Consider the following 23,934-nt stretch of genomic DNA (forward strand, 5'->3'; position numbering starts at 1 on the left):
AGTTAGTCAGAAAACACACCAGACAGAACACGATACGACAAGACAGGGCTGGATAGCAAGCAAACAGGTACGTAACATTAGGCAATAATCTGACAAAGAACAAAGGAAAAGAAAGCCAAGAAATAGAGAGTCTAATCAGAGAAAGTGGGAAACAGGTGGGGAGAGAGAGTGTGTAGAGATGAGGTAACGAGTAACAGCTGAATGGGATAATGAAAGAGGATGTGTGTGCGTGAAAGGATGTAATAATGAGTATGACCAGGAGAGGGAGGAAGAAAGAAAGAGAAAGAAACCAGGATCATGACACCTTCGGGTGGAGACACCAGCAAAATGGCTGAACCAAAAAAAAAAAAAAAGAAACATTTTTCTCAAAGAGGAGATTAATGTCATTTTAGATGAGGTGGAGCTACAAAGGTATTATTTTCAGCAGGTTTAAGGGCAGTCAAACAAATAAACAAAAACAAAAAATCTAGGAGGATCTAGGATCAGGGAAGGAGGTCAGGAAGAAGTGGCATAAGCCTTGCTAAAAGGAAATTGGCACTGCAGAGGACAACATTTAATAAAACAGGTGGTGGGCCCAAAGAGTCCTCCCTTCTCACAGCAGAGGAAGAAAAGGCCTTGTCAATACTTGGCACAAGTGCTTCAGATGGCATTTCAGACAGGAGTAGAGGTACTCAACCTGAGCCTGAGTCAGGTCCTTCATGCTCAGAGGAACTATCAGTTTCATCTGCCATCTCCCAGCACATCTCCTAGTCCTCCAAACAACCCTCCCAGGCCTCAGCCTCCATCTTCTGTTGTCCAGACTGCAGCCACACACCTCAGCAGTTTGAGAATATTTGTGGTTGTAGTCAAGACATATGAGAGTGTCTTTACTTAACAGGGAGGGATAAGATGAAGAGGTGGTAGAGGAGGAGGAGGAGGAGGAGGAGGAGGAGGAGGAGGAGGAGGAGGAGGAGGTCAAAGATGGCATGATGGGACCACATGATGGCCAACCAAGAAATGCCCAATACATGGTACAAGTCATTGACAGATTTTTTTAGTTCATCCCTATTTTTCCCAGTCTTTGAAGCATATTTCATCTCTTATACATTTTTTTTGTTCATTCATTTAATTTAGATTAAAATTATTGGATTAAATTATTCTATTTTTTTTTGTTGTTGTTGTTTTCTGCACTTTTTAATTATTTCATTTAGAAATTCATTTTAACAAAAAACGAGTAATAAAGTGTACAATAAACTTAAAGCACAATCAAAACCTTATAATCACATTGCACTTGAATAAAGGTGTAATCTGCCGGTTGTCCTGCAGGTGACCTGTCTGTCTTCTTACGATGCACTTGGGGATTTACGATTATTTCAGAGCACTCGTAGATCTACGATGATTTTCAAGTGCTACTTAAATTACGATGCTTTTGGGAAACAGACAGTAATATTAAGATCAGTCGTACAATCGTTTTTACGATCTTCTTTGGCTTACGATGCTTTTGGGAAATGCAGCCCTGTACTGTATAGACAAATTATTTATAGTAGACTTTATGGAATTGATCACCTCTATATCAGCTGTGAATAAAGGATTACAGCATAGGAGCCAGTGTTGGGAAAGTTCACTTTCTACATGAACTATTTCAAAGTTCACTTCACAAATTTTAAAATGAACTAGTTCAGTTCATAGTTCATACTTCAAAATTTTGAACTAAGTTCACAGTTCCAAAAATAAACTACTGTAGTTCATTGTTCTTTTTTCCATATGTTGCTGCGAGCTATTATTTTTCAAAATTATTGCCACAGCCCATATAGAACCACAGACAGCAATTATTTTATCAGTTTTAACACTGAATCCATATCCAACCAGGGTTTACATTAGCATTGAGGCAACAGCGTTTCCCCATTGTTGCTTTAACGCTTTGTTGCTGTCCATTCAGTCCACACTAGTAGCAGCTGCAACTTTCACCCCTACAGTATATTCTCAAAAACATAAGGAAAAACATGCTGCTTAAATGGACTTTTTTAATGAGGAATTATTATTATTATTAATTATTATCAGGTTTGCTGTGAATGTGGCTGAAGTGCGGATTTTCTTTTTGAGAGCTGGCGGACAAAGTTTGCACAGAAATGTACGATTTTTCCCATCCTCACCGACCTTGTCATAAAACTCGTTTAAATGATCATTCGACGCCTCCTTGCTGCTTTGTCGCCTACATGCTGCTGTCGCCTCCATGCTTCTTTTTGTTTTGATGACGCATGTGGTGGTGCAACACTGGTGGCTGGTGTTGCCAGATTGGGTGTTTTTTTACATATTAAGGCCTGTTTACAGTGTGTTTTAGCCGGGTTTTCGCATGGAAGGCTCTATAGAAATCTGGCACCCTATTGAACGAAGTTAAACCGAGAGAGCGTGCCGTTCACAGACACCAGAATGAACGAGTTCACAGTAACATTCATCAGGCAGTAATACAGTACGTTCAGTTCACGTTCGCCCAAAATATGAAGGAGTTCATGAACTATCGTTCAATGAATGCATTTAGGCACAACAGTGATGGGAGCTATACATTTGATAATCCACTAATGCACTTGAACTAAATTCAAACATACTTTTTTATTTAATTCAGTGACATTGCAAGACTAAGTAAATTGTAGAACATTGGCACCAATGCTATTTGTATAACATGTGTTTCCCTTTCAAATGGAAAATCTACACTGCATCTGCTGGCACTTTGGAGAACTTCCTCAGCATGAACAGTGTCTGAAGCACTAGTTTAAACAAGAATATTTCATTGGCTGACGACAGTCCGAGACGTCACTACCAGTGAGCCTGAGAGTATAAAAGGGCGCCTATAGTACAAGTCATCAGCTTTTTTGTCTTTAGAGCCGTTTGTTTGTTTACGTGTAAAGGTGAATTCTATGGGAAAGCACTCTGCCAAGCATTTCAGGAAGTGTTTGTCTCCGTGTCAGCGATTCTTGACACCTGAGGACACACTCGACTTGTGCATTATGTGCATGGTTGAAGAGCATGTGCATTCAGTTCACGAGAAAGCTGAATGCGCTCATTGTGAGAATTTCTCCATGAAGTTCAGTTCGCGCCTGTCCCTATTCAGGACCTGCAATGGCTGAGGCAAAGAGGAGACTGAGTTTGTGGGGATTTGCAGGTCAAGTTGTCTGAGGAATTCGAGCAAGGTATGTCCCTATTGTATTCTTTAGTTGTTAACTCAAGCGATCTGCTGGATCAGGATGTTCTTTCTCTCGAATCTTCAGATCCAGCAGATATTGCTTTATTGGTATCTAGTCAGGAAGAGCTGGATGAGGCTGAGGTGGATGAAGACGTTATCTGTGAGCCCTCCCAGCCTGCCAGGCTGCCATTTGAGGAGCTGTTGGAGGTTATGGCCAGTGCCACAGAAAGATTAGATCTTGCTTGGTGGCGTGAGAGATGGGAGATCACTCATGGCAGACTTGACAAGCGATTCCTGTCTGTCCTGCTCCTCTGAACTTTCTGTTTCTCCCTAATCTCTACGCTGAGGTAGAGAGATCATGGGAGAAAACATTTTTGACCCACATTCATCCTTCCCATCATGCAAATTACTCGAATTGCTTTAGTATGGATGTGCTAATGCCTCCCATTGAAGAAATGCTCGCGAGCTATCTCTCAGTGGGTGAGGTGTCTTCTTTGAAGGCTCTGACAGGTTCCTCCGCTCCCCGTAAGAGCTTTCTGTATGATCTTTAGTATTGAGTAGTTGCAGATAGCACTTTGCGATCTCCCTTTGATAAGCGAGTCTTCAAGGGTGCAGAGGAACCCTCCCCCGTGGTTAGGGTCTTAAAGTAGAATCCTCCGCTCCCCCACAAGAGTCTTTCCAATCTATTAGAACCTGACAAGAAGAGGCTTTTGCCTAGAATTTGAAACCCTTTTCGTTGTAAGGCACCTTCAGGAGTGCTGGAGTCTTCAGATCATGGACATATCACATATACATGAGGACAGCAGTATCAAGTGATAGTATCTAGCTCTTTGCATGGTCCCCTTGGTAAGCGAGTCTTTAGGGTTGAGTGTAAAGGAACCCTCCCCACTACTGAGGGTCTAATAGCAGGGTCCTCCGCTCCCCAGGGATTTTACCCATCTCTTAGAATACAATGAGAAGTGGCTTCTTGCCTTCTGGCATACATTTTAATTGTCAGGAACCGTCAGGAGTGCTGGATTCATAGCCAGATACCAGCGCTTTCTATAGAGGAAGCGAAGCTGAAGCTCCCCTGCGGTGTCCTAGGTAGAGTTTAGAAGATCTCTTGCTCCCCCTGGAGGTAGTGAAAGGCTAAGGGAACTCAATTGTTCTCCCTGGGCCAGTATTCCCTTAAAGGAACACTCCACCGTTTTTTCATATTAAACTATGTTATTCCCTTAACTAAGACGAGTTGATACATACCTCTCTCGTCTCAAACACCTCCACGTTTTCCCTATTTAAATACAGTTACACGAGTAGTTACACGACCAAGTATGGTGACACAAAATAAAACGTGGCGCTTTTCTAAGCGGGTAAAAAGGATAACTATAATGTATGGCGGAATAGCACTTGGGAGCACTTCGACTCGGCGCAGTAATATCATCACTCCTGAAAAATCCTCTCCCCCTCTCCCTCTCACTTCTGTCATTAGAACCAACGTGACTTTTGTAACTGTATTTAAATAGGGAAAACGTGGAGGTGTTTGGTCGCTTCTAACTTCATCTCTTTTTGGATCCTAATGAATGAACTTGGCTAAGCTAAGTGCTATCAAAGTGTCGCCGTGCGCCAGAGCGATTGAGTGCACGCACTGAGACAAGAGAGGTATGTATCAACTTGTCTTAGTTAAGGGAATAACATAGTTTAATATGAAAAAACGGTAGAGTGTTCCTTTAAAGGTGGTTTCCAGTGCGAAGAGCTGACATTGACACCAAAACTGCCCTGCATGGAAGAAAGGAAGGCTGAAAAAGGCCGGGATCAAAGTATCAGAAGATGCAGTGTCTCATTCCCCTTCTCAGGGAACCATGGTTATATATGTAACCTGAGACGGTTATGCTGTTAAAAGTGTATTTATTTTGTTGTGGTCAACAAAGTTAACGCTGAGTCTGAGCATTTGTAAATGTTATTTTTGTAAATATTTGTTGACAGTGTTTTTCCTCCATACATACTGTATTTGTATTTTTCTTTGTACTTTTATGTCAATTCAAGCACCCCATTTCCAGCACGCAATGCGAGTTAGTGCCAGTTTAGCAAACCCTAGCTAGCCAGCATGTTTTTTTCTGATGCTGATGTGACTTCAGTGCAGAAATACTTTTTGGGGCCACTGCATACACTCTTTTAAAAGTGAGTGGCTTACCGTGGTGTACTTGCCCAGCTGACAGAGTGAAGGAAAAGTTTCTTGGTGAGCTTTCCGTATCTTCTCAACGATGGTTTCTAGTTCCGCTGTCAGCTCATAACTTTCGACCAGCTCCTGCTTTGGAATATCCTTTTTCTTCTTATTCCTGTCATTTCGGACAGCTAAGAAAAAAATAAATAAATGAAGTGAGGTCAGACATACTTTCTGGTCTGTTTACATTTAAGTTCCAATGTTCACACACATATATAATCTTTAAAACATAAAAAAAGTATTATTGAACACTTGTGTGTTCAAAATAATAAATTCCAAGAACGTCATGATTTCTTTGAATTTGACCACAAATTTGAATTCCCCTAAAAGGCAAAATAATCTTTTTCAACAGTCTTAAAAAAATTTTTGTCTAGGAAGTCAGCTTACTAGATTTTCGAAAAGAGTTAAAATGTATAAAAATGATGCAAAGTACACAAACAATTTTGCAGAGCAAAGATTGGAGATTTTAAAACAGATGCAATGGAAATAAACACCTACTCGGGAATTTTCAGTATATGAAACATCTCTGAGAATTACAGGAAAAAGTAATGTGCAGCTCTGTACTAAATTTCAATGTGAGTGGTTTCATTATTGAGTTACTGTATATTTTAAAAAGTGGTTATGCTTTACATTAGGTGTATTGACCCACTATTGTTATACTGTCTGCACCCAGTCACACACTAGCAATGCAAAATTCTTGCAGATTCAAACAGAAATGGTCTGTCAATGAAAGGCATGTTATAAGACATAAGCCTATATAAGACTATAATGTTATAAGCCTTGATCTAGCTGAGGTGTTACGGACACTGAGCTTCTGTCTGTTAACAGATTTTTACAAAGTAATTTCCTGTCAGGTCTTGAGTCAGTAACATTCCTATACAACAATACTCCTGTGCAGACAGTTTTGTTGAAAAATCTGTATCCTTTTGCAGAGAGAAGACGGACCACACAGTGGACAATTTTACTCCCGTATACAAACAGAAAACCACAATTTGAACTTATACTAAAAAGTTGCCTATTCTATATATGGATATTATATTATTTCATTGTCTATATTTTATTGTCTTAATTGTTGTTTTTTATTGAGAAAAATGCAGCATTTGTTTTTATTCCTATTTTCTGTTCCTGTGTTATCATGTTAGCATTTATTTATGTTTACACATACTGGGTCAAAATCAATAATTCATCTCTGCCCCCAATGTGTATAACAGGTAATTTGCCCTGAAATGCTAAAAAAAAATCAAACTCTTTGGAGAACAAATGGCTTTTCCTGAGAGTGATGTATAAGGCAAATATTTTATTTGCATGTCCTCGAACATCTCTAATGTTGTAGTTTTCTTCTCCATGAAACAAAAGACTCCTACAGTACCATGCAAATTTGTTGCATGGGAAATGTATGGGAAAATGTTGTAAATGTATGGGGACATAACGAATACTGTGGCTTCCATCTCGTCGGCACTGCATCAAACTGAATCTGTGGACGTATATGTCAAGGTCAAGGAAGCACACTGCTCTATTATTCAACTACAAGCTGGAGCCCAGCCATTGCCAGCATTATTAATACAGGAGAGGCTGATGAAGCTTGCATTGCTGTATGAGATCATTAAGGAGAGAACACCTGGTGTTGTGGAGGGCCGTCTGGGGACCATCCTGTTTCATTAAGCCTGGGAGAGGCTCATCTTTGAAGCTGCTCTCTGGAGGAGAGGAGTCTCAGACAATACCCCAAACAAGACAAGGATCTTTCTCAACAACATTCCTATACCAGACTTCTAAAAACAATCGTGATGAAATTCAAAGCAAGTTCAGCTCTCCACTGTTGTTATTGCAGTCCCCTAGAGAGACTGTAGCAGCCATGGCTGATAATGAAACTGATACATCTGCCCTAGTTAAATGTAGACCCTCTTCATATTTAAAAAGCAAAAGTCCTTAAGAAGATTTATATTACAACAGATTTATTTAAAATGGCTCTAACAAATACTGACCTATTACAACAAATAATCAATTTAATACATAATGTAAAAAGGTTTTTGCATTGTTAAAACTAGATTTTTTTTTTAGAATTTGCCAAAAAAGAACCTCAATTTGAATGCCTAACATTAAATATTAATCAATGTGCAGCTTGTCCAGTATCTTTAGCACAACAGACATGAATGATGCTTTCAATTGATGAATATTCAAATTACAGCTTTAAGATTTTCGTTCTTTTAATTCAGCTAAAGGCTGCATGGGACACACCAAGCTGACGGTTGGCCATCTGGCAATGTCAAGCTGTTTTTGAGTGTTGGTCAGCTTAATTTTTTATTTTTTTTTGCCGTATTCCGCACCGTTGTCTCTAGTTGGACGCCATCAGGTTTTTGGGGCCGATTCAGCATGTTGAATCGGCGCTGGGCCGACGGTGAGAGAGAAAATCTCTGATTGGCTTAGCAAACAAGCCAGTGCACGAGAATAAAAGTGAAAGGGATGAAAGCGGGAATAAAGAAAGTGATCAGTGTGATTGAATTCAATTCAATTCACATTTGTATAGCGCTTTTTACAATACATATAGTTTTAAAGCAGCTTTATAGAAAATGCATGTGTCTACATTACAATTTAGACTAAGTACTCTGTTATCAGAGGTGACTGTGTCCAAGTAATGTATTTCAGCAATGTACATATACAAATCATGCAGTTAGCTAACAATTTATTAATTTAAGGCAGAAACAATGAGCTCATTGAAGTAATTATTATGAGTTGTGAACATAATGATTACAATATATGGAAAATTTAGCATTGGTGCATGTATAATTTGCATCGTCCTCACAGGAGTTGGAGTCATCTCTTCCCAGGTGTTGGGTCATCTGAAGTCTTCGTGAGAGGCTAGATCAAGACTGGAGCTTACATACTCTCTAGTTACCTTGGGATGGGCATCCCGATATATAAAACACAAAGGCAAGTGGAAAATAATTAGTGTAGCTGCTGTTCATAACATTAAGCAAAGATAATCATGTGCATTTGATCTGATATAAATGGAGTACAAGGTTATGAGATGCATTATGTGAATGCTTGGCAAAAGAGATGTGTCTTTAATCTAGATTTAAACTGGAAGAGTGAGTCTGAGCCCCAAACATTATCAGGAAGGCTATTCCAAAGTGTGAAAATGCTCTCCCTCCTTTAGTAGACTTAGACATCCTAGGTACAAACAAAAGTCCAGAGTTTTGTAACCTTAAAGAGCGTGATGGGTTGTAGGACAATAGAAGGTCAGTTAAATAACACAGGAGCTACAACATTTAGGGCCTTATAGGTCAGTAGCAATACTTTGTAATCGATACGAAACTTAATAAGTAACCAGTGTAGAGATGATAAAAATTGGTGTTATATGTTCATATTTTCTTGACCTGGTAAGAACTCTAGCAGCTTCATTTTGGACTAATTGTAGCTTGATTATTGAAGATGCAGGATAACCACCTAGTAATGTCTAGAGGTCATTGAAGATTAAAAGTTGACTGTTTAATGTTATTTTTTTGTATTATTTTTCTTTATTAATTTTCATAATAATTTCATAATGTATTTCACAAGTTCACACGTACATGAAATCAGATGTAGTAATTTATGCGTATTTGGAGTGCTGTCTGGGAGAGGGTTCCGAACTCGGAATATGGCCTGAACCCAGAGTACTCCCCCCTTTTGACTGGGATACAAAACCAGCCAAGAGTGAGGTGATGGGGTGGTGGAGGGATGATGTGAAAGTTGGAAAGCTGATGTGAGGTGAGGGAAGGCAATATTTATACTGGCTGAGCGTTTTCTGGTTATCCTTGCCTTACGTTTGTCTTTGATTGTCTGCAGCCTGACTACTGACCTAAGCCTGTACCCTGGACTCTGATACTCGCTGCCTGCCCCGAACTCTTGCCTGTTTCTGCACTCCATTGTCTGCCGCCTGCTTTGAACCTCTGCCCGTCTCTGGACTCCATATGCTCGCCTCCAGCTCAAGACCCACAGCCTGGTTCATCACACGCCTTTGCCTGCCTCTGATATTGACAATTTTAGTTCTCCTTTTTGCTCGGCTTTTCTGTTCAATAAACTGTTGCATATGGATCTGTCTCAGCCTTCTGACTCTCAACAGTTGGCTTAGAAGCAATGATAAGTTTATTTTGCTCTTCTTGTCCTATAGTTGTAAAGCACTGCAATTGTTCTTGAGGGGCGATAATTGGGGCTGAATCATAAAATGCTTTTGATTTTTTTCAGTGAAGAAATTCATAAAATCATATCTTCTAAACTGCAATGGAATATTCAGTTCAGGTGATGTCTGTTAATTTGTTAATCTAGCCACTGTACTAAACAAAAATCTTGGTTATTTTCTATGAGTTTGCGAAGATGTTCGGCCCTGGCTGCTTTTAGAGACTTTTTATAGCGGGAATAAAAAATGTATTAAAAATAAAAAATATATTTTTTGATTTTTTCTGTCTTTCCAAGCGATTCTAAAGACCTCTAAATGAGTATGTTTCCTGTTTCCATTTGAGCTCTAGATTGTGAGTTTATCTATTGATAGCGCAAGTAACACTGTTGTACCATGGTGCACTACTTTTCTCTCTTACCTTTTTTAATCTGATGGGTGCAACGGTTTCTAATGTACTAGTTAGAAGTTATTAGTCATTTATGGTCATTTCCCTAAAGTTTTTTTCTGGTTTGAGTAGCTGAGACAGATCAGGCAGGTTATTTGTGAATCTGTCTATAGTGGAAGTATGATTGTTCTACCTGGTCGATAACACAGCGAGAAATGGCAATTTTATGAATTCACACTTACAAATAAGTTAGAGTAAACGGAATGCGTATTTGGTGTGCTGTCCGAGGAGAGAGAGCTCCGGGCCCTGTATTTTGCAGAGTACTCCCCCTGTATTCCTGGCTGTGGTAGGAACCAGCCAAGAGTGAGGAGTCAGGGTGTTGGAGGAATTCTGAAAAACTGTCGAGGAATGTAAGTGAGTCGACTGTGTATAAATATATATAGGCCTCCTCTCATGCTGATAGAATAGATGTGTTGATTGCTGGGTGAGCCTCGCCGGTGGTTGGCTGGGGATGGTCGTACATAGGGGAGCTAATGTGGGAGCAGAGGAGACAACACTGCTGCACTGCTTCTTGCTGCTGGAATCACCAGCCATACTAAAGGTGTACGTGGTGGCACTGGCTGCTTCTCACGTCTCCTTACATCTACGTCTCCACGTCTTTGAGGAGACACCCCTTATTAATCTGTTTCCTTCGTGGCACTGTGAGGCATCAAAACAAGAGATTAATTTGAACAGCTGTTTGTTTGCTTTGGGTCACCCATAAAGGGGTGCCTGGCATCTAAGCAGGGGATGAGCAAGTGGGTGGTCGAAGCCATCTCACTTGCTTAGGAGTTGGCCAGTCAGCCTTCACCTTTGGCTGTACGGGCTCACTCGACTAGGAATATGGCTGCTTCTAAAGCATTATCGTCAGGAGTTTCCCTCCAAGCTATTTGTGATGGGGCAGGTAGTTAGCCTCGCCACACACATTCGTGAGGTTTTATGACCTTGACCTCAGCTCCACTCCAGGAGCGCAGGTGCTTTCGTCTTAGTGTGCGCAGAGATTTCACACGGACAGGTACTTGTTACTATGGCGTTGTGGTTATAAAGTTCCCACAGCGTCTTGACGCAGCTCGAGTTCCCTTGAAAGGGAACGTCTCAGGTTACGATTGTAACCCTGTTTCCCTGAAAAGGGAATGGGAGGCTGCATCGCCCTGCCACACTCCCTGCTATCAGAAGCTAGTAACTGTTTGTTCCAGGTATGCTTATAGTTTCCTGGTCGATGACGTCACCCACCTGTGACGTTCCATCATGCAATTGGACTGATTTCATAGGTGCTTCACGACGCAATCACGCAGAGGTGTTCCCACAGCATCTCAATGCAGCGTCTCGTTTCCTTTTCAGCAAACCAGGGTTACAGTCGTAGCCTGAGACTTTTTTAACTTGCTTTCCAACTATCCAATGAGCCAGTTGGATGGAGAAACGGAGCTTCAGCTGGAGCAGAGGAGATGACACTGCTGCGGCAGTGGACCAAACTTGCTTTTTGACTTGCTTTCCAACTATTCAAAGGGCAATTCGGACAGAGAACTGAGCTCCTGCGGGAGCCGAAGACATAACACTGCTGCAGCAGTGAAGCAAGTTGGAATGGGAAACAGGGCTCCTGCGGGAGCGGAGAAGATAACACTGCTGAGGCAGTGGATCAAGTTTTGGACGGAGTAACAGACCTCCTGCAAGAGTGGAGTAGATGATACTGTAGCGGCAGTGGAAATGATTGTTTCGGACTTGCTTTCCAACTATCCAGTGAGCCAGTTAGACGGAGAATGAGCTCCTGCTGGAGAGGAGGAGATGACACTGCTGTGGCAGTGGAACCAAACTTGCTTTCGACTTGCTTTCCAAACTATCCAATTGGCAAGTTGGACAGAGAACTGAGCTCCTGCAGGAGTGGAAGAGATAACACTGCAGTGAAGCAAGTTGAAATGAGAAATAGGGCTCCTGCAGGAGTGGAGGAGATAATTCTGCGGCAGTGGAACAAAATTAGACAGAGAAACGGAGCTCCTGCGGGAGCGAAGTAAATGACACCGTTGCAGCAGTACTTGCTTTTCAACTTGCTTTCCAACAGTGGAACAAAATTAGACAGAGAAACGGAGCTCCTGCGGGAGCGAAGTAAATGACACCGTTGCAGCAGTACTTGCTTTTCAACTTGCTTTCCAACTGTCCAGAACTGAGTTTCTGCGGGAGCGGAACAGATGACACTGATGAAGCAGTGAAGCAAGTTGGAATGGGAAATGGGGAACCTGTGGGAGCTGTGAGCCTGTAGGGTTGGGTGTATTAGAACAAGTTGACGCTAAAGAATTTAGCGGATGAGGGTTCATTGAGCTCTATTGATATGGAAGCGATTTGAACGAATGTAAATCTTGAAAGCCTCCGATGACCAGCAGCCAAGTGCTTGGATCTGCTGCTGGGAGAGGCCTTTTTGGGCAGCTGTGACTGGAAAAGTGGTCTGCTGGGATGGCGGATTGGAGCAAAATGGACTTAAAGTGTTTTTGGAACCAGAATCGTGTGACGGGGCGAATGGAGTCATCTGCGAAGAGTGGGTCGAATGGGAGTTTAGCCTGCGAGCTTCTGAAATGTAGGTAGGCTAAGAGAGATTGGTACAGTTGAATTGGTGATAGGAGATTGAAAATGTATATGAAATGGCCTTTTTTGTTTGATCGGTCTTACTTTGCTTTATTACTTTGCTTTTCTATTGCAGGGATTGTGGGGTGTGCTGAGGTGTAGGAGGATGCTGAAGAAGATGGTGGAGTGAGAGCAAGCCTTGGCGTCTTGGGGTACGAGAAGCGGCGCGGCTGGGCCAATGACCGCGCAGTGTTCCTGGAGGCTCGGTTGTGGTGTCCTGTCGAGCACAGGTGCTCGTTGCATCAGTGAGATGCTGCGAAGGATCCTGGGCAACGAGGGAATCGTCACTAGATGGAAAGAGTTCAATCTCTGACATTGTAAACAAATGGGCGGGACCAAATGCTGAAAAACTGTCGAGGAATGTAGGTGAGTCGACTGTGTATATAGGCCACCTCTCATGCTGATAGGACAGATGTGTTGATTGCTGATGATGTGTTGATTGGATAGATTATTTAGAAATCTCCAATAAAAATTTAAAATTATGCTGGCTGATTAAATTGAAAATCACACCCTAACATAAATGTCATAATAGAAAAATTATACCCCAATATATAATTTCATTAAAATACCCATGAACGTACCTGATGAAGACCTGATAGTCGAAACGTTGTGCTTTCAATAAATTTATCTGGAGTAGGTTGCAGTGTGCAGACTTCACATTTCTTTTTTTGATTAAAATACCCATGACCATTGCATCTGTGTATGGCACCAAAGGGGTACGTTGAAAAGTGAAGCCCAGGGGTCCTGACCAAGTGTCAATATGTGACGAGTTGGGAGTGATAATGTGTTGCAGTAGCCAGTACAAATGTCAACAGGGATTTATCATTTACCATTATATCAAGCACCATCACTTCGAAAACAATGTACTTGAAAAAAGACTTCTGAGTAATACTTAAAACATTACAATAGATTGCAGCAACACCTCCCCCTTTGCCTTTCAGATGAGGCTCATGTTTATAACAGTAACCTTGGGTGGTAAAATCATTTAAAATATGTTGTTTAAACATAAGCTATTTTTTAGCCAGGTTTCTGTCAAACAGAGCATATATAACCTGTGATCATATTGTTTACAAAAAATGTTTTTGTAGAAATGGATCTAATATCAAGCAACCCAAGCTTTATCATTGTTTATCTATATTTTAACTGTTTTTATTTATTGAACATCAATTAAATTATTAATCTTGAATAGGTTCATGACTTTTTTGTGTTTACTAGTTTGAGGAACAGACACTATATTATGATATATAGGCGAAAGAGTCTCTATGTGTTGGGATTTATCTGGCTTCTGTGAAGTGAAGTGGCTAGCAGACGGTTGGTTTAGCCAGTGAGTCTGCTTCCTGACATGGGCCCCAGATAGTCAATTACCAACTCTAAGACTATGTGCCATATTTCTTGAAATAAGAGTGGCACCACCCCAGGAGGGATGAAGACCATCTATTTTTAATAGATCAGGTCTTCCCCCAAAACTTGTCCAATTAAAACCTATACTATTCTGTAGACACCACTGCAGATAGCAGAGAGGGGGCCAGAGTGTATTACAGTGTCTGACATTGTTCTTGTTATAGAGATCTCTGACGGAAGAAATTGCACATCATTAGTGCAGACGTAAATAACAATCTTAAGAGTAATTGCATTTAGCATTATCCAGCATTTTTAAATTTGCTTTGACATCAGCCGCTCTGGCTCGCAGTAAAATTAGTGTATATGTTGGCCAATTACATTGAAGAGAAACATTGTTTTATTATTATTATCAAGGGTAAATAAAGAACTTTTGTTCTTTTAATAACTACAGTGTTTTCTTTACTTAAGAAACACTGAATACATAAAGGGTAATCTTTTATGTATTTGAGGAGCGGAGAAGAGCATCTTTTTGTCATCGAGTCATAGCCCAAATAACCTGTACGTAGTGCTTCATTATAATGTGAGATTTTGGCCAAATGACTGAAAAAAAACAACAAGAAAAACAGAGGAAAAAAATGAGCGCCCACATAGCTACAGCTACAATATTCTTTAAAACCGTCATAAACCAAAATTTTCTTTTGCCTATATCACAATATGAGGTAAATCCGGCCCTGTTTCTTAGGTACATTTATAAAAGCTACTTAAATGCCCTAATTGAACTAAGGTCTACTCCTGGATTAATCTAAGCCTTGTCTGTGAAACCGGGTTAATATCAGATAATACCAGATATTATGTTAATGATGATTAAGTTGTATTTAGCAGTTTAAAGACAAAGAATAAGATGGATATTCAAAACAAAGCTAAACAGAGCTACAATCGCAAACCACTCAGCAGAGAGGTGGACAGCGTAACTCGCAACCAAGATGTAAGAGGTATTCACTGCTGCAACCCAGAACAGGGAGCATGCATATCATCAGCAAACACTATGATAAGGGTCTGGGCTCGGCTGCATGAAAGCCCTCAAGTTAAGAAAACGTATTAAACTAAGTCATACGGTTAAGAGTACCCTTAGGGTGTGTTCACACTTGGCAGGTTTGATTTTATTAAAACAAACTCTGGTGTGATTGCTCTGTTATTGTAGTTTATTTCATTAGGTGTGAACGCTGCCATTCGTAACCATGGTGAGAACCATACAAGCGGACAGAGACCCATGAAAACGTTCCAAACAAACTCTGGTGGCGGTTCGACTGAAATATGAACGCAGCACGGACAAAAACAAAAAACACCCTAAAAAGGACAGAATGCTGAGGCATACCTGTTTTTTTTTTCATCATAGGAGCTACATTGCCCATTACAGTTCGGTACAGGCATCATAATTTCTGTCTTCTTGCAGCAGATCTTCATTTATGTGCAATGGTGGAATTTCTGCCGCTGTTTTGACTCTTTTACACATTTTATAAACTCTTCGATTTTTGCACATACAACGAGAGCATTTAATTAGCCCAAAGAACAGCATTGTTTTAGATGTCCATTAAATTCCGTCACAAAGTATATACATTTTTTTGGTATCTTTTGGCTCTGTCTTAAATTTGACAGTGTGAACGTTAAGCAAACCAGGACTAAATGTATTATTTTCTTTTTTTGGTCCGGAACAAAAGAATCAGGAGAACCAAACTACAAGTGTAAACACACCCTTAGTGAAATATGGGTTGCAAGAAAAAAAGGAACAACAACGTCATATTTCATCACTTCCACTGTGCGCTTGAATTAATTATCTCATGACAGCGGCAGACTGTTTCCCCCCCTCTTCCCCCCATCTTCTAACAGTAAATAGATTGTACTGTACTGTGATGCCGGTTAGCATGCAGGATTAGGCGTCGACCCACGTCGTGGCTATAGGACAAACCAGACCCATCATTCTGTACTTTCGTGCTTAAGTTCAAGGTGGCAAAATCAGTAAATCTATTCGCCATACAAGCAAAATAGCATCGATGAGTAAGTATCAGGCCCGGAGTGGGTAATCGGGAGAATTCCCGGTGGGCCGCTTCACTTTTGGGCCGGTCGAGGAATTTTTATTTTTTTTTTTTCACATTTCAATGTCACGTTAGTTACATAGGCTACACACGTTTCGCATTCTGACACCGCAGCACGCAGCCTCTGCATGGGTTGTACCATGTGAGGGAGTTCTCCCCTCCCCTCCTATAGAGTTGGTTGGGTCCAAAGTCCGTCTTTTCCAAAACGTTTTCTCAGGTAGGCTACCGCGGCACCGCCGGCGCCTACCGATAGCTGGGCCGGCCCTACCGTAACGCGTCAGGGAGGATGGATGGGAGGAAGAGGCCAGGAGGTATGGAAGCTTTTTTTAAGCCACAGAATAAAACATTTTAAAAGATAATTGTGACTTTTTATCTTACACTTGCGAGTTTACATCTCCCAATTCTGACTTTATTTCTCAGAATTGCGAGATATAAAGTCAAAATTGCGTGAAATAAAGTCGCAATTGCGTGTTATAAAGTCAGAATTGCGAGATATAAAGTCAGAATTGCGTGAAATAAAGTCGCAATTGCGTGTTGTAAAGTCAGAATTGCGAGATATAAATTCAGAATTGTGTGAAATAAAGTCGCAATTGCTTCTTATAAAGTCAGAATTGCAAGATATAAAGTCAGAACTGCGTGAAATAAAGTCGCAATTGCTTATAAAGTCAGAACTGCAAGATATATAGTCAGAATTGTGTGATGTAAAGTCGCAATTGTGTGTTATAAATTCAGAATTGTGTGAAATAAAGTCGCAATTGTGTGTTATAAATTCAGAATTGTGTGAAATAAAGTCGCAATTGCTTATAAAGTCAGAACTGCAAGATATATAGTCAGAATTGTGTGATATAAAGTCGCAATTGTGTGTTATAAATTCAGAATTGTGTGAAATAAAGTCGCAATTGCTTATAAAGTCAGAACTGCAAGATATATAGTCAGAATTATGTGAAATAAAGTCGCAATTGCGTGTTATAAAGTCAGAATTGCGAGATATAAAGTCAGAATTGTGTGATAAAGTCGCAATTGTGTGTTATAAAGTCAGAATTGCGAGATATAAAGTCAGAATTGTGTGAAATAAAGTCGCAATTGCTTCTTATAAAGTCAGAATTGCAAGATATAAATTCAGGACTACGTGAAATAAAGTTGCAGTTGCTTATAAAGTCAGAACTGCAAGTTATAGAGTCAGAATTGTGATATAAAGTCGCGTTATAAAGTCAGAATTGCGAAATATAAAGTCAGAATTGTGTGAAATAAAGTCGTAATTGCTTCTTATAAAGTCTAAGTGAATTATTATTTAACTTTTACATTATTTGTTAACCCATGGTATTAATACAAACTACACAATAGTAAGAGCTGAACTGTTGCTTCATTTATCCAATTTAGAAAAAGTGCTAATTTGGAATTCCACCATGAAAAAAGTGGGCCGGTCTTGGGCCTGAAACTCCCGGGCTGAAAAGTGGCCCCACTCCGGCCCTGTGTGTGAGAGAGAGAGAGAGGGAGAGAGGCGCGGGAGCGATCGAAAAGTCGCAAAGTGTTTACATTTGTGTGTGTGTGTGTGTGTGTGTGTGTGTGTGTGTGTGTGTGTGTGTGTGTGTGTGTGTGTGTGTGTGTGTGTGTGTGTGTGTGTGTGTGTGTGTGTGAGAGGCGCGGACACGATCGAACAGTGAAAACATACTCAGTAATTTTATTTATACAGGACATTCAAACTGCAAAGTGTTTCCAAATTCTTTGACATATAGCAACTTTTTTTTTTTTACTTTTTATCACTTTTATTATAGAGTATTTCAGTTACTAACTCAGTTACTTTTTGGAACAAGTAGTGAGTAACTATAACTAATTACTTTTTTAAAGTAACGTTCGCATCACTGGTACACACACACGTGTGCACACACTCTGCCTGTCTGTACCTGTTGGAATTATTATTATAATTATTTTTTTTTTTTTTTTGCAAACAAGAATGAAGTTACAAACAAAATGTAACAATACAATAGACATAAGAGTACTACACCAAACAACAAACACATGTACACTAGACAAAAGACGTATCTTGACACGACATTGACTTATATCTTGATATGACATAACATTTAACAACAGATATAGAGGCTGAGAATTATTGCATACAGGTTGACTGTGTAATATGAATGAAATGACAGGAATGAAATGGCGGGGTTGGGGGGGGGGGGGACGGGCGGGAATGCAGGGTTGTTGTTTGGCCGGGAAAATGGAAGCAGGATCACCTAGGAGGGTTACAGAGAAAAAAAACAAAACAAAAAACAAAACAAAAAAACAAAAAAAAAAAACAATTGATTGATTGGTTGACTGAATAAACAAACTGCCTGGGCACCCATGCATAGCCACATTGCCGCCCGGCCCCCGCACAAGCCATACCATGGTGAGACGGCACAGGGAGGGCCCCGCGCGTCATCCGATCCCCAGGCCCCCTGGACCGCCCCCCCCCCCCACGAACAACCACATCCCGACCCCAGAACCATCACCTAACCCGCCACTCTTGTCCTATGTATGAGTGTGAATGGCTAAATTATGAAATTTCTCTAATGTAATGCCTTAAAAGAAGTGGTCAAGCAGGATGAATATCTGTCCAGATTTCCCCCTGCATGACGCACTCGCCCTGTGTATTAGTGGATATATGCCTCCTCTGGAATGTGTGAATTAAAAGAAATGAGGTGTGCAGTAAAATACCTGCTGAGGCATCTGCATGCACCCCTCATTTACCCTAGTCTGTTTTGTTGTTCTTGTTATTATTGGAAGTATGGTGTGTGCAACCTAATGTGTAGAGCATTTAAAAGAGAGTAAGGCGTGTTGTGTGCTACCAGGATAGGGTGTGTGTATGTCCGCATTAGGAGGGCGCACCATGGGGGCCCAGAGCCCACAGATACCCCACGGGACCGACCAACACCAGACCCACATGACAACCTGATCAGACCGGGCCGTCCGAGCCACCCATTTGGCCCAGGCAGAATAGGGATGAGTAGAGAGAAGTCGAGAGAGAGAGAGGGGAGGGAAAATGAATAGTTATTAGGAAAAAATAAAAAATTGGAAGAGGGAGGAGGGGGAGAGGGAGATTTTATTTAAATGTAACTAATGATAATAAAAAATAATAATATTAATAAGAATAATAAAAATGAAAATAATAATAATAATAATTGTTCCAGCTACCATCTTCCGCCCTAGTGTTTGTGGCTATTTACATGTGGATGCGGAGGAATATGTGGATCTAAACTTGTGACTTGGATCTCAGGTGCAGAGGGTCATGACTGTAAGTAGGTGATGAAGGGTGACCATGGGGAGGGTGTATCTCGAGTACTGATTGAGTTTGGAGTTGATAGATTGTCTATTGATATATAATCCGATAACAGGTTTTTCCAATGAGTGATATGTATTTTTTTCCTTGATTTCCAGTTCATGAGGATTGTTTTCTTGGCGATAGTCAGTGCTACTAGCAGTGTTTTATTGTATAAGGTGCTTAAATTGATTGTAGTAGTATCACCAAGAATGCATAGGGAAGGGGTTGCTGGGATGTGACAGCCAAAGATGGAAGAGAGTGATTCCGTGACATTTACCCAAAATCGGTTGACTGGAGTGCATTGCCAGGCAGCATGAATGTCTGGGTTTATTTTGCATGCAGTGAGAGCATAAATCAGAACCAAACCCCATTTTAGACAATTTCTGTATAGTGAAGTGAGATCTGTGAAGTACCTTGTATTGTATTAGTTGTAGATTACTATTTTTTGTCATGAGATAGATGTTTTTACATATATGGGTCCAGAAGTCGGCACCGGGAGTAATGGACAAGTCTGATTCCCATTTGTGGTATGGCAGGCTTAATGTTTTATCTAAATGGGATATAATTTTGTACATTTTGGAGAGAATTTTTTTAGGGGAGGGAATATTGATCAGCTCCAAGATTGGTGGGGGGATGTCCAGGTTAGCTGTTTGGATATTAATTTTTGCTTGAATAGATGATTTAATTTGTAGATATTCTAAGAAGTGTTTGCTCTCAATGCCGTGCTTCTGGACCAAATTAGAGAATGAAGCCAGATTTTTGTCTTGAATGATGTGGTGGAGTTGAGTGATGCCCTTGCCTATCCATGTGCGAAAGTTAAGTGTTTTTTTGTTGGCAGTGAAGTCAGGGTTATTCCAAATCGGGGTGCGAATTGATGGTGCTACAGGTGAACCAGTGATATAGTAAAATTTCCACCAGGCTGTCAGACTGGATGATATTGTTGGTGCTTTGAAGGATGGATGTTTTTTGACTGACTGACTTGTTCTAAGTCTAGCCAGGTGTTGTCCGAGGGAGGTGGGATGTAACCATTTGTAGATGTATTTAAGCTGGTTGGCCAGGGCATAGTGCTGGAAGTGTGGAGCCTCTAGTCCTCCCAGTACTTTAGGTTTTTGTAGAGTGGTCAGTTTGATTCTTGGTGTCTTATTTTTCCAGTAGAATTTAGTAATTGATGAGTCGAGTGACTTAAACCAGAGTGGGGTGGGCTGAGTCGGAATCAGTGGAAATAAATAATTAATTTTTGGTAATATTGTCATTTTGACGACTGATATCCTGTCCATGATGGAGAGGGAGGTTCATCCAGCGCTGTAGGTAATCATCTATTGAATTGAGCAGTGGGGAAAAATTTAGACTGAATAAGTCTGACAGCCTGGTGGAGACCTTTATCCCTAAATATGTGATATAGTTAGTGCAGAGTGGGATAGGTGAAGAGTGGGCTGACACATCCCAGTTATTCGAGTGTAAAGGGAGAATTGCAGACTTATTCCAATTGATTGAGTATTCCGAAATATTAGAGAATGTGTCAATGAGTTTAATGGTTTCTTGCACTGATGCTGTGTGGTCTTGAAGAAAGAGAAGGATGTCGTCGGCATAGAGGCTGATTTTATGATCCATAGTTTAAGTCTGAACTCCCTTGATTCTGATGGATGGCGGCTGCTAGGGGTTCAATGAAGATGGTAAATAGAAAGGGGGAGAGTGGGCATCCCTGTCTAGTTCCCCGGTGTAGAATGAAACTTTGTGATGTTAGACCATTGGTGATCACTGTGGCTGAAGGTGAAGTGTAAAGAAGTTTAACCCAATTAATGAACGATTCCCCGAAACCAAACCGCCCTAAAGTGGAGAACAGGAGACTCCAGTTGACCCTATCAAAAGCTTTTTCTGTGCCAAGAGTTACTATAATGGTGTTTTCTTGAAGAGTTGAGGAGTGGTACATGACATTAAACAGTCTGCGGGTGTTGGAGGATGAGAATCTGCCTTTAATGAAGCCAGTTTGGTCTGGGTGGATAATGGATGGAGAGACTTCTTCTAGTCTGCATGCTAATGTTTTGGCGATTATTTTGTTGTCAACATTAAGAAGAGAGATTGGCCGGTAGCTGGATGGCATTGTTGGGTCCTTATTGGGCTTAAGGAGGAGTGTAATTGATGCTGTGGTGGAACTAGCTGGAAGTCTTCCTTTTTGTTTCGATTCAGTAATCATCCTGATGAAAAGGGGAGCCAAGATGGACCAGAATTGTTTGTAGAACTCAGCAGGGAAGCCATCCGGACCTGGTGCCTTATTATTAGGCATACTTATTATTAGTTTAAGAGCAGCATACAGTTCTTGTTGAGTTATGGGTGACTCTAAGTTATTTGTTTGATTTTGTTATTTGAGTTGTGGTAATTTGATGCTGTTTAGAAATGAGTCAATGGATTCCTGATTGGGGTTTATTTCTGAGGAATATAGTTTATTGTAAAAATTGTAAAAAACCTGATTTATTTCTTCGGGTGAGCTGGTTAGCTTCCCTGCTGAGTTCATTATGACTGGGATTGTTGCTTTTTCTTTGTTACGTCGAATTTGATTTGCTAGGTATTTACCTGATTTATTGCTATGTTGGAAGTGTTCTTGCCTTAAACGATGGATCATAAATTGAGTGTGTTTATTGAGTATTTCATTGAGTTTGGATTTATATTTTCTTAGTTCCGACTGTGTTTCTTTTATTGGGTTGCTTGCATTGATTTCTTCCAGTTTTTTAATTTTGTTATTTAATTCTACTTCCTGTTCTTTTTCTTTCTTTTTATTATACACCGAGTATGAAATAATTCTTCCCCTAATCACTGCTTTTCCTGTCTCCCACAGAAGGGATGGGGAGGATCCAGGGGAATCGTTAATTTCTAGAAAGAGTGTCCACTCTCTCCTAATAAAACTGATAAATTTGGGGTCTTGCAAGAGAGATGTGTTAAAACGCCGTCTGCTACTGGGTTTCTGTAGGTTGGTTTTGTTCCATTTGATTGTAACCGGAGCATGGTCACTAATAACTATGGGATGTATTGTTGAATTAGTGATATTTGGCATGATAGAGTTGCTGGTTAGAAAATAATCAATACGGGAATAAGAGTGGTGGACTGGGGAGAAAAAAAGAGTAGTCTTTGGAGTCTGGGTGCTGAAGACGCCAACTATCGACAAGGCCAAAATCGCTCATGAACTGTTTTATTATTTTTGTGGATTGCCAGATTCGTTTGTTTTTTGAGTAATCTGTCTATTGTGGGGTCTAAAACTGTATTGAAGTCGCCTGCGATTATGATGGGACAGTCAGATAGAGTTGAGATGGAGGAAAAGAGGTTTTGAAAAAAAACTGGATCATCTGTATTAGGACCATAAACACTAGCAATAGTAACAGGGGTGCTGTTAATAGAGATGTTTATGATTATAAAACGTCCTTCTGGGTCTGTGATGGTGGTATGAGTGAATGAGATATTTTTTCTAATCAAAATACAAACTCCCCTTTGTTTTGTGTTGTAATGTGCTGAAAATAGGTGACTGAATTATGTTGGTTTGATGCGGGTGTAGTCCGATTCTGAGAGGTGAGTTTCTTGTAAGCTTTTGTAAGCTTGTAAGCTTGTAAGCTATTTCTTCAGCTTTTAAATTATTCAAATGATTAAAGACTTTGATCCTCTTTGCCTGAGATTCACCCCCACGTATGTTCCAAGTCATGTTGAAGATTTTATTATTTAGAAAATAAGTAATTTAACTGTTTTTTTGTACACTATTATTTCCTTGTCTGTGGGTGACTTTGGCTGACTTTGGAACCTGAGAGCACAAGGTGTTGTTACAGCAGAAAATTCTATTTCAGTAATGTCACATGGTACAAAACTATTTCTCAAAATACCTATAGAATGTATTACCATGTTTGGGACAAGGAGAGGGTATATACGTTTGCTGGGCAATCTTTCTGGAGGGTCTTTCTGCAGAGGGGCACTCGGCTTTGTTTGTTAATAAAGTCTAATTTTTTCTGATGTCAAATATCTCTGAAGTCATTCCCCTGAAAAGAATTTAACCACAACAAATGGCGCCCAAAGTGGGGCGTGGCTTAGGAGCTGAAGGAGCCACGAAGGGATCGCTGGTGACTGACACAGACAACAGTGGCCGCTGTACTTTGAGGTGAGCAGTTTTTGCTTTTGAATAAGGTATGTGTTAGTCACCAGTGGCCCGGATGTGGTAAGACAAGCTTCTCCAAATTTAAAGAACTTAAAAATTGGGATGTTTGATGTCAGAAAAAATTGCATGTATTGTCTTTGTATGTCAAGTAGTTGGTAAAAGCGCGGGGGAGCTCCCAAAAGTGTTTGTCAGTGCTTGTTTAATCCTGAGTGGATTCTATAACTACTGGTGATGCTGATTTAGCGCTAAGAGTTTTGACGTACGTACGTAAGGTTCTGTGTTTGTTCATCAAGAGGGCCTTGAAGGATGATGAGCAAAAAGCATGCACACAGAGGGTTTGAATTCACTGATAAGGATATCAGTTAAGTTTTGTGTTACTTGTCAAGAGGGCCTTGAGGATGACAAGCGTACTGATATAAGGATATCAGTTATTTATGTGTTATACCTGTAAGTGGGCATTGATTGATACAGGTGTAGTTTAGCCTATAGATGGTTGATCTGCAGACATTTGTAA

The 23,934-nt window shown here is 40.5% G+C and overlaps 1 protein-coding gene across 1 annotated transcript in view; it reads right to left on the reverse strand.

Moving 5' to 3' along the window:
* The window catches only part of LOC308696899 (retinoic acid receptor beta-like), a gene marked incomplete at both ends in the record, with an annotated part of 373,837 nt that overhangs the window by 45,177 nt on the left and 304,726 nt on the right, over positions 1-23,934 (reverse strand). The window contains one exon of the mRNA XM_081375840.1: positions 5,331-5,491. Within this exon, the coding sequence (XP_081231966.1) occupies positions 5,331-5,491 (161 nt within the window). The remainder of the gene's footprint in view (positions 1-5,330; positions 5,492-23,934) is intronic.

The sequence above is a fragment of the Scardinius erythrophthalmus genome (assembly GCF_964197995.2).
Source record: "Scardinius erythrophthalmus genome assembly, chromosome: 10".
Taxonomy (NCBI): Eukaryota; Metazoa; Chordata; class Actinopteri; order Cypriniformes; family Leuciscidae; genus Scardinius; species Scardinius erythrophthalmus.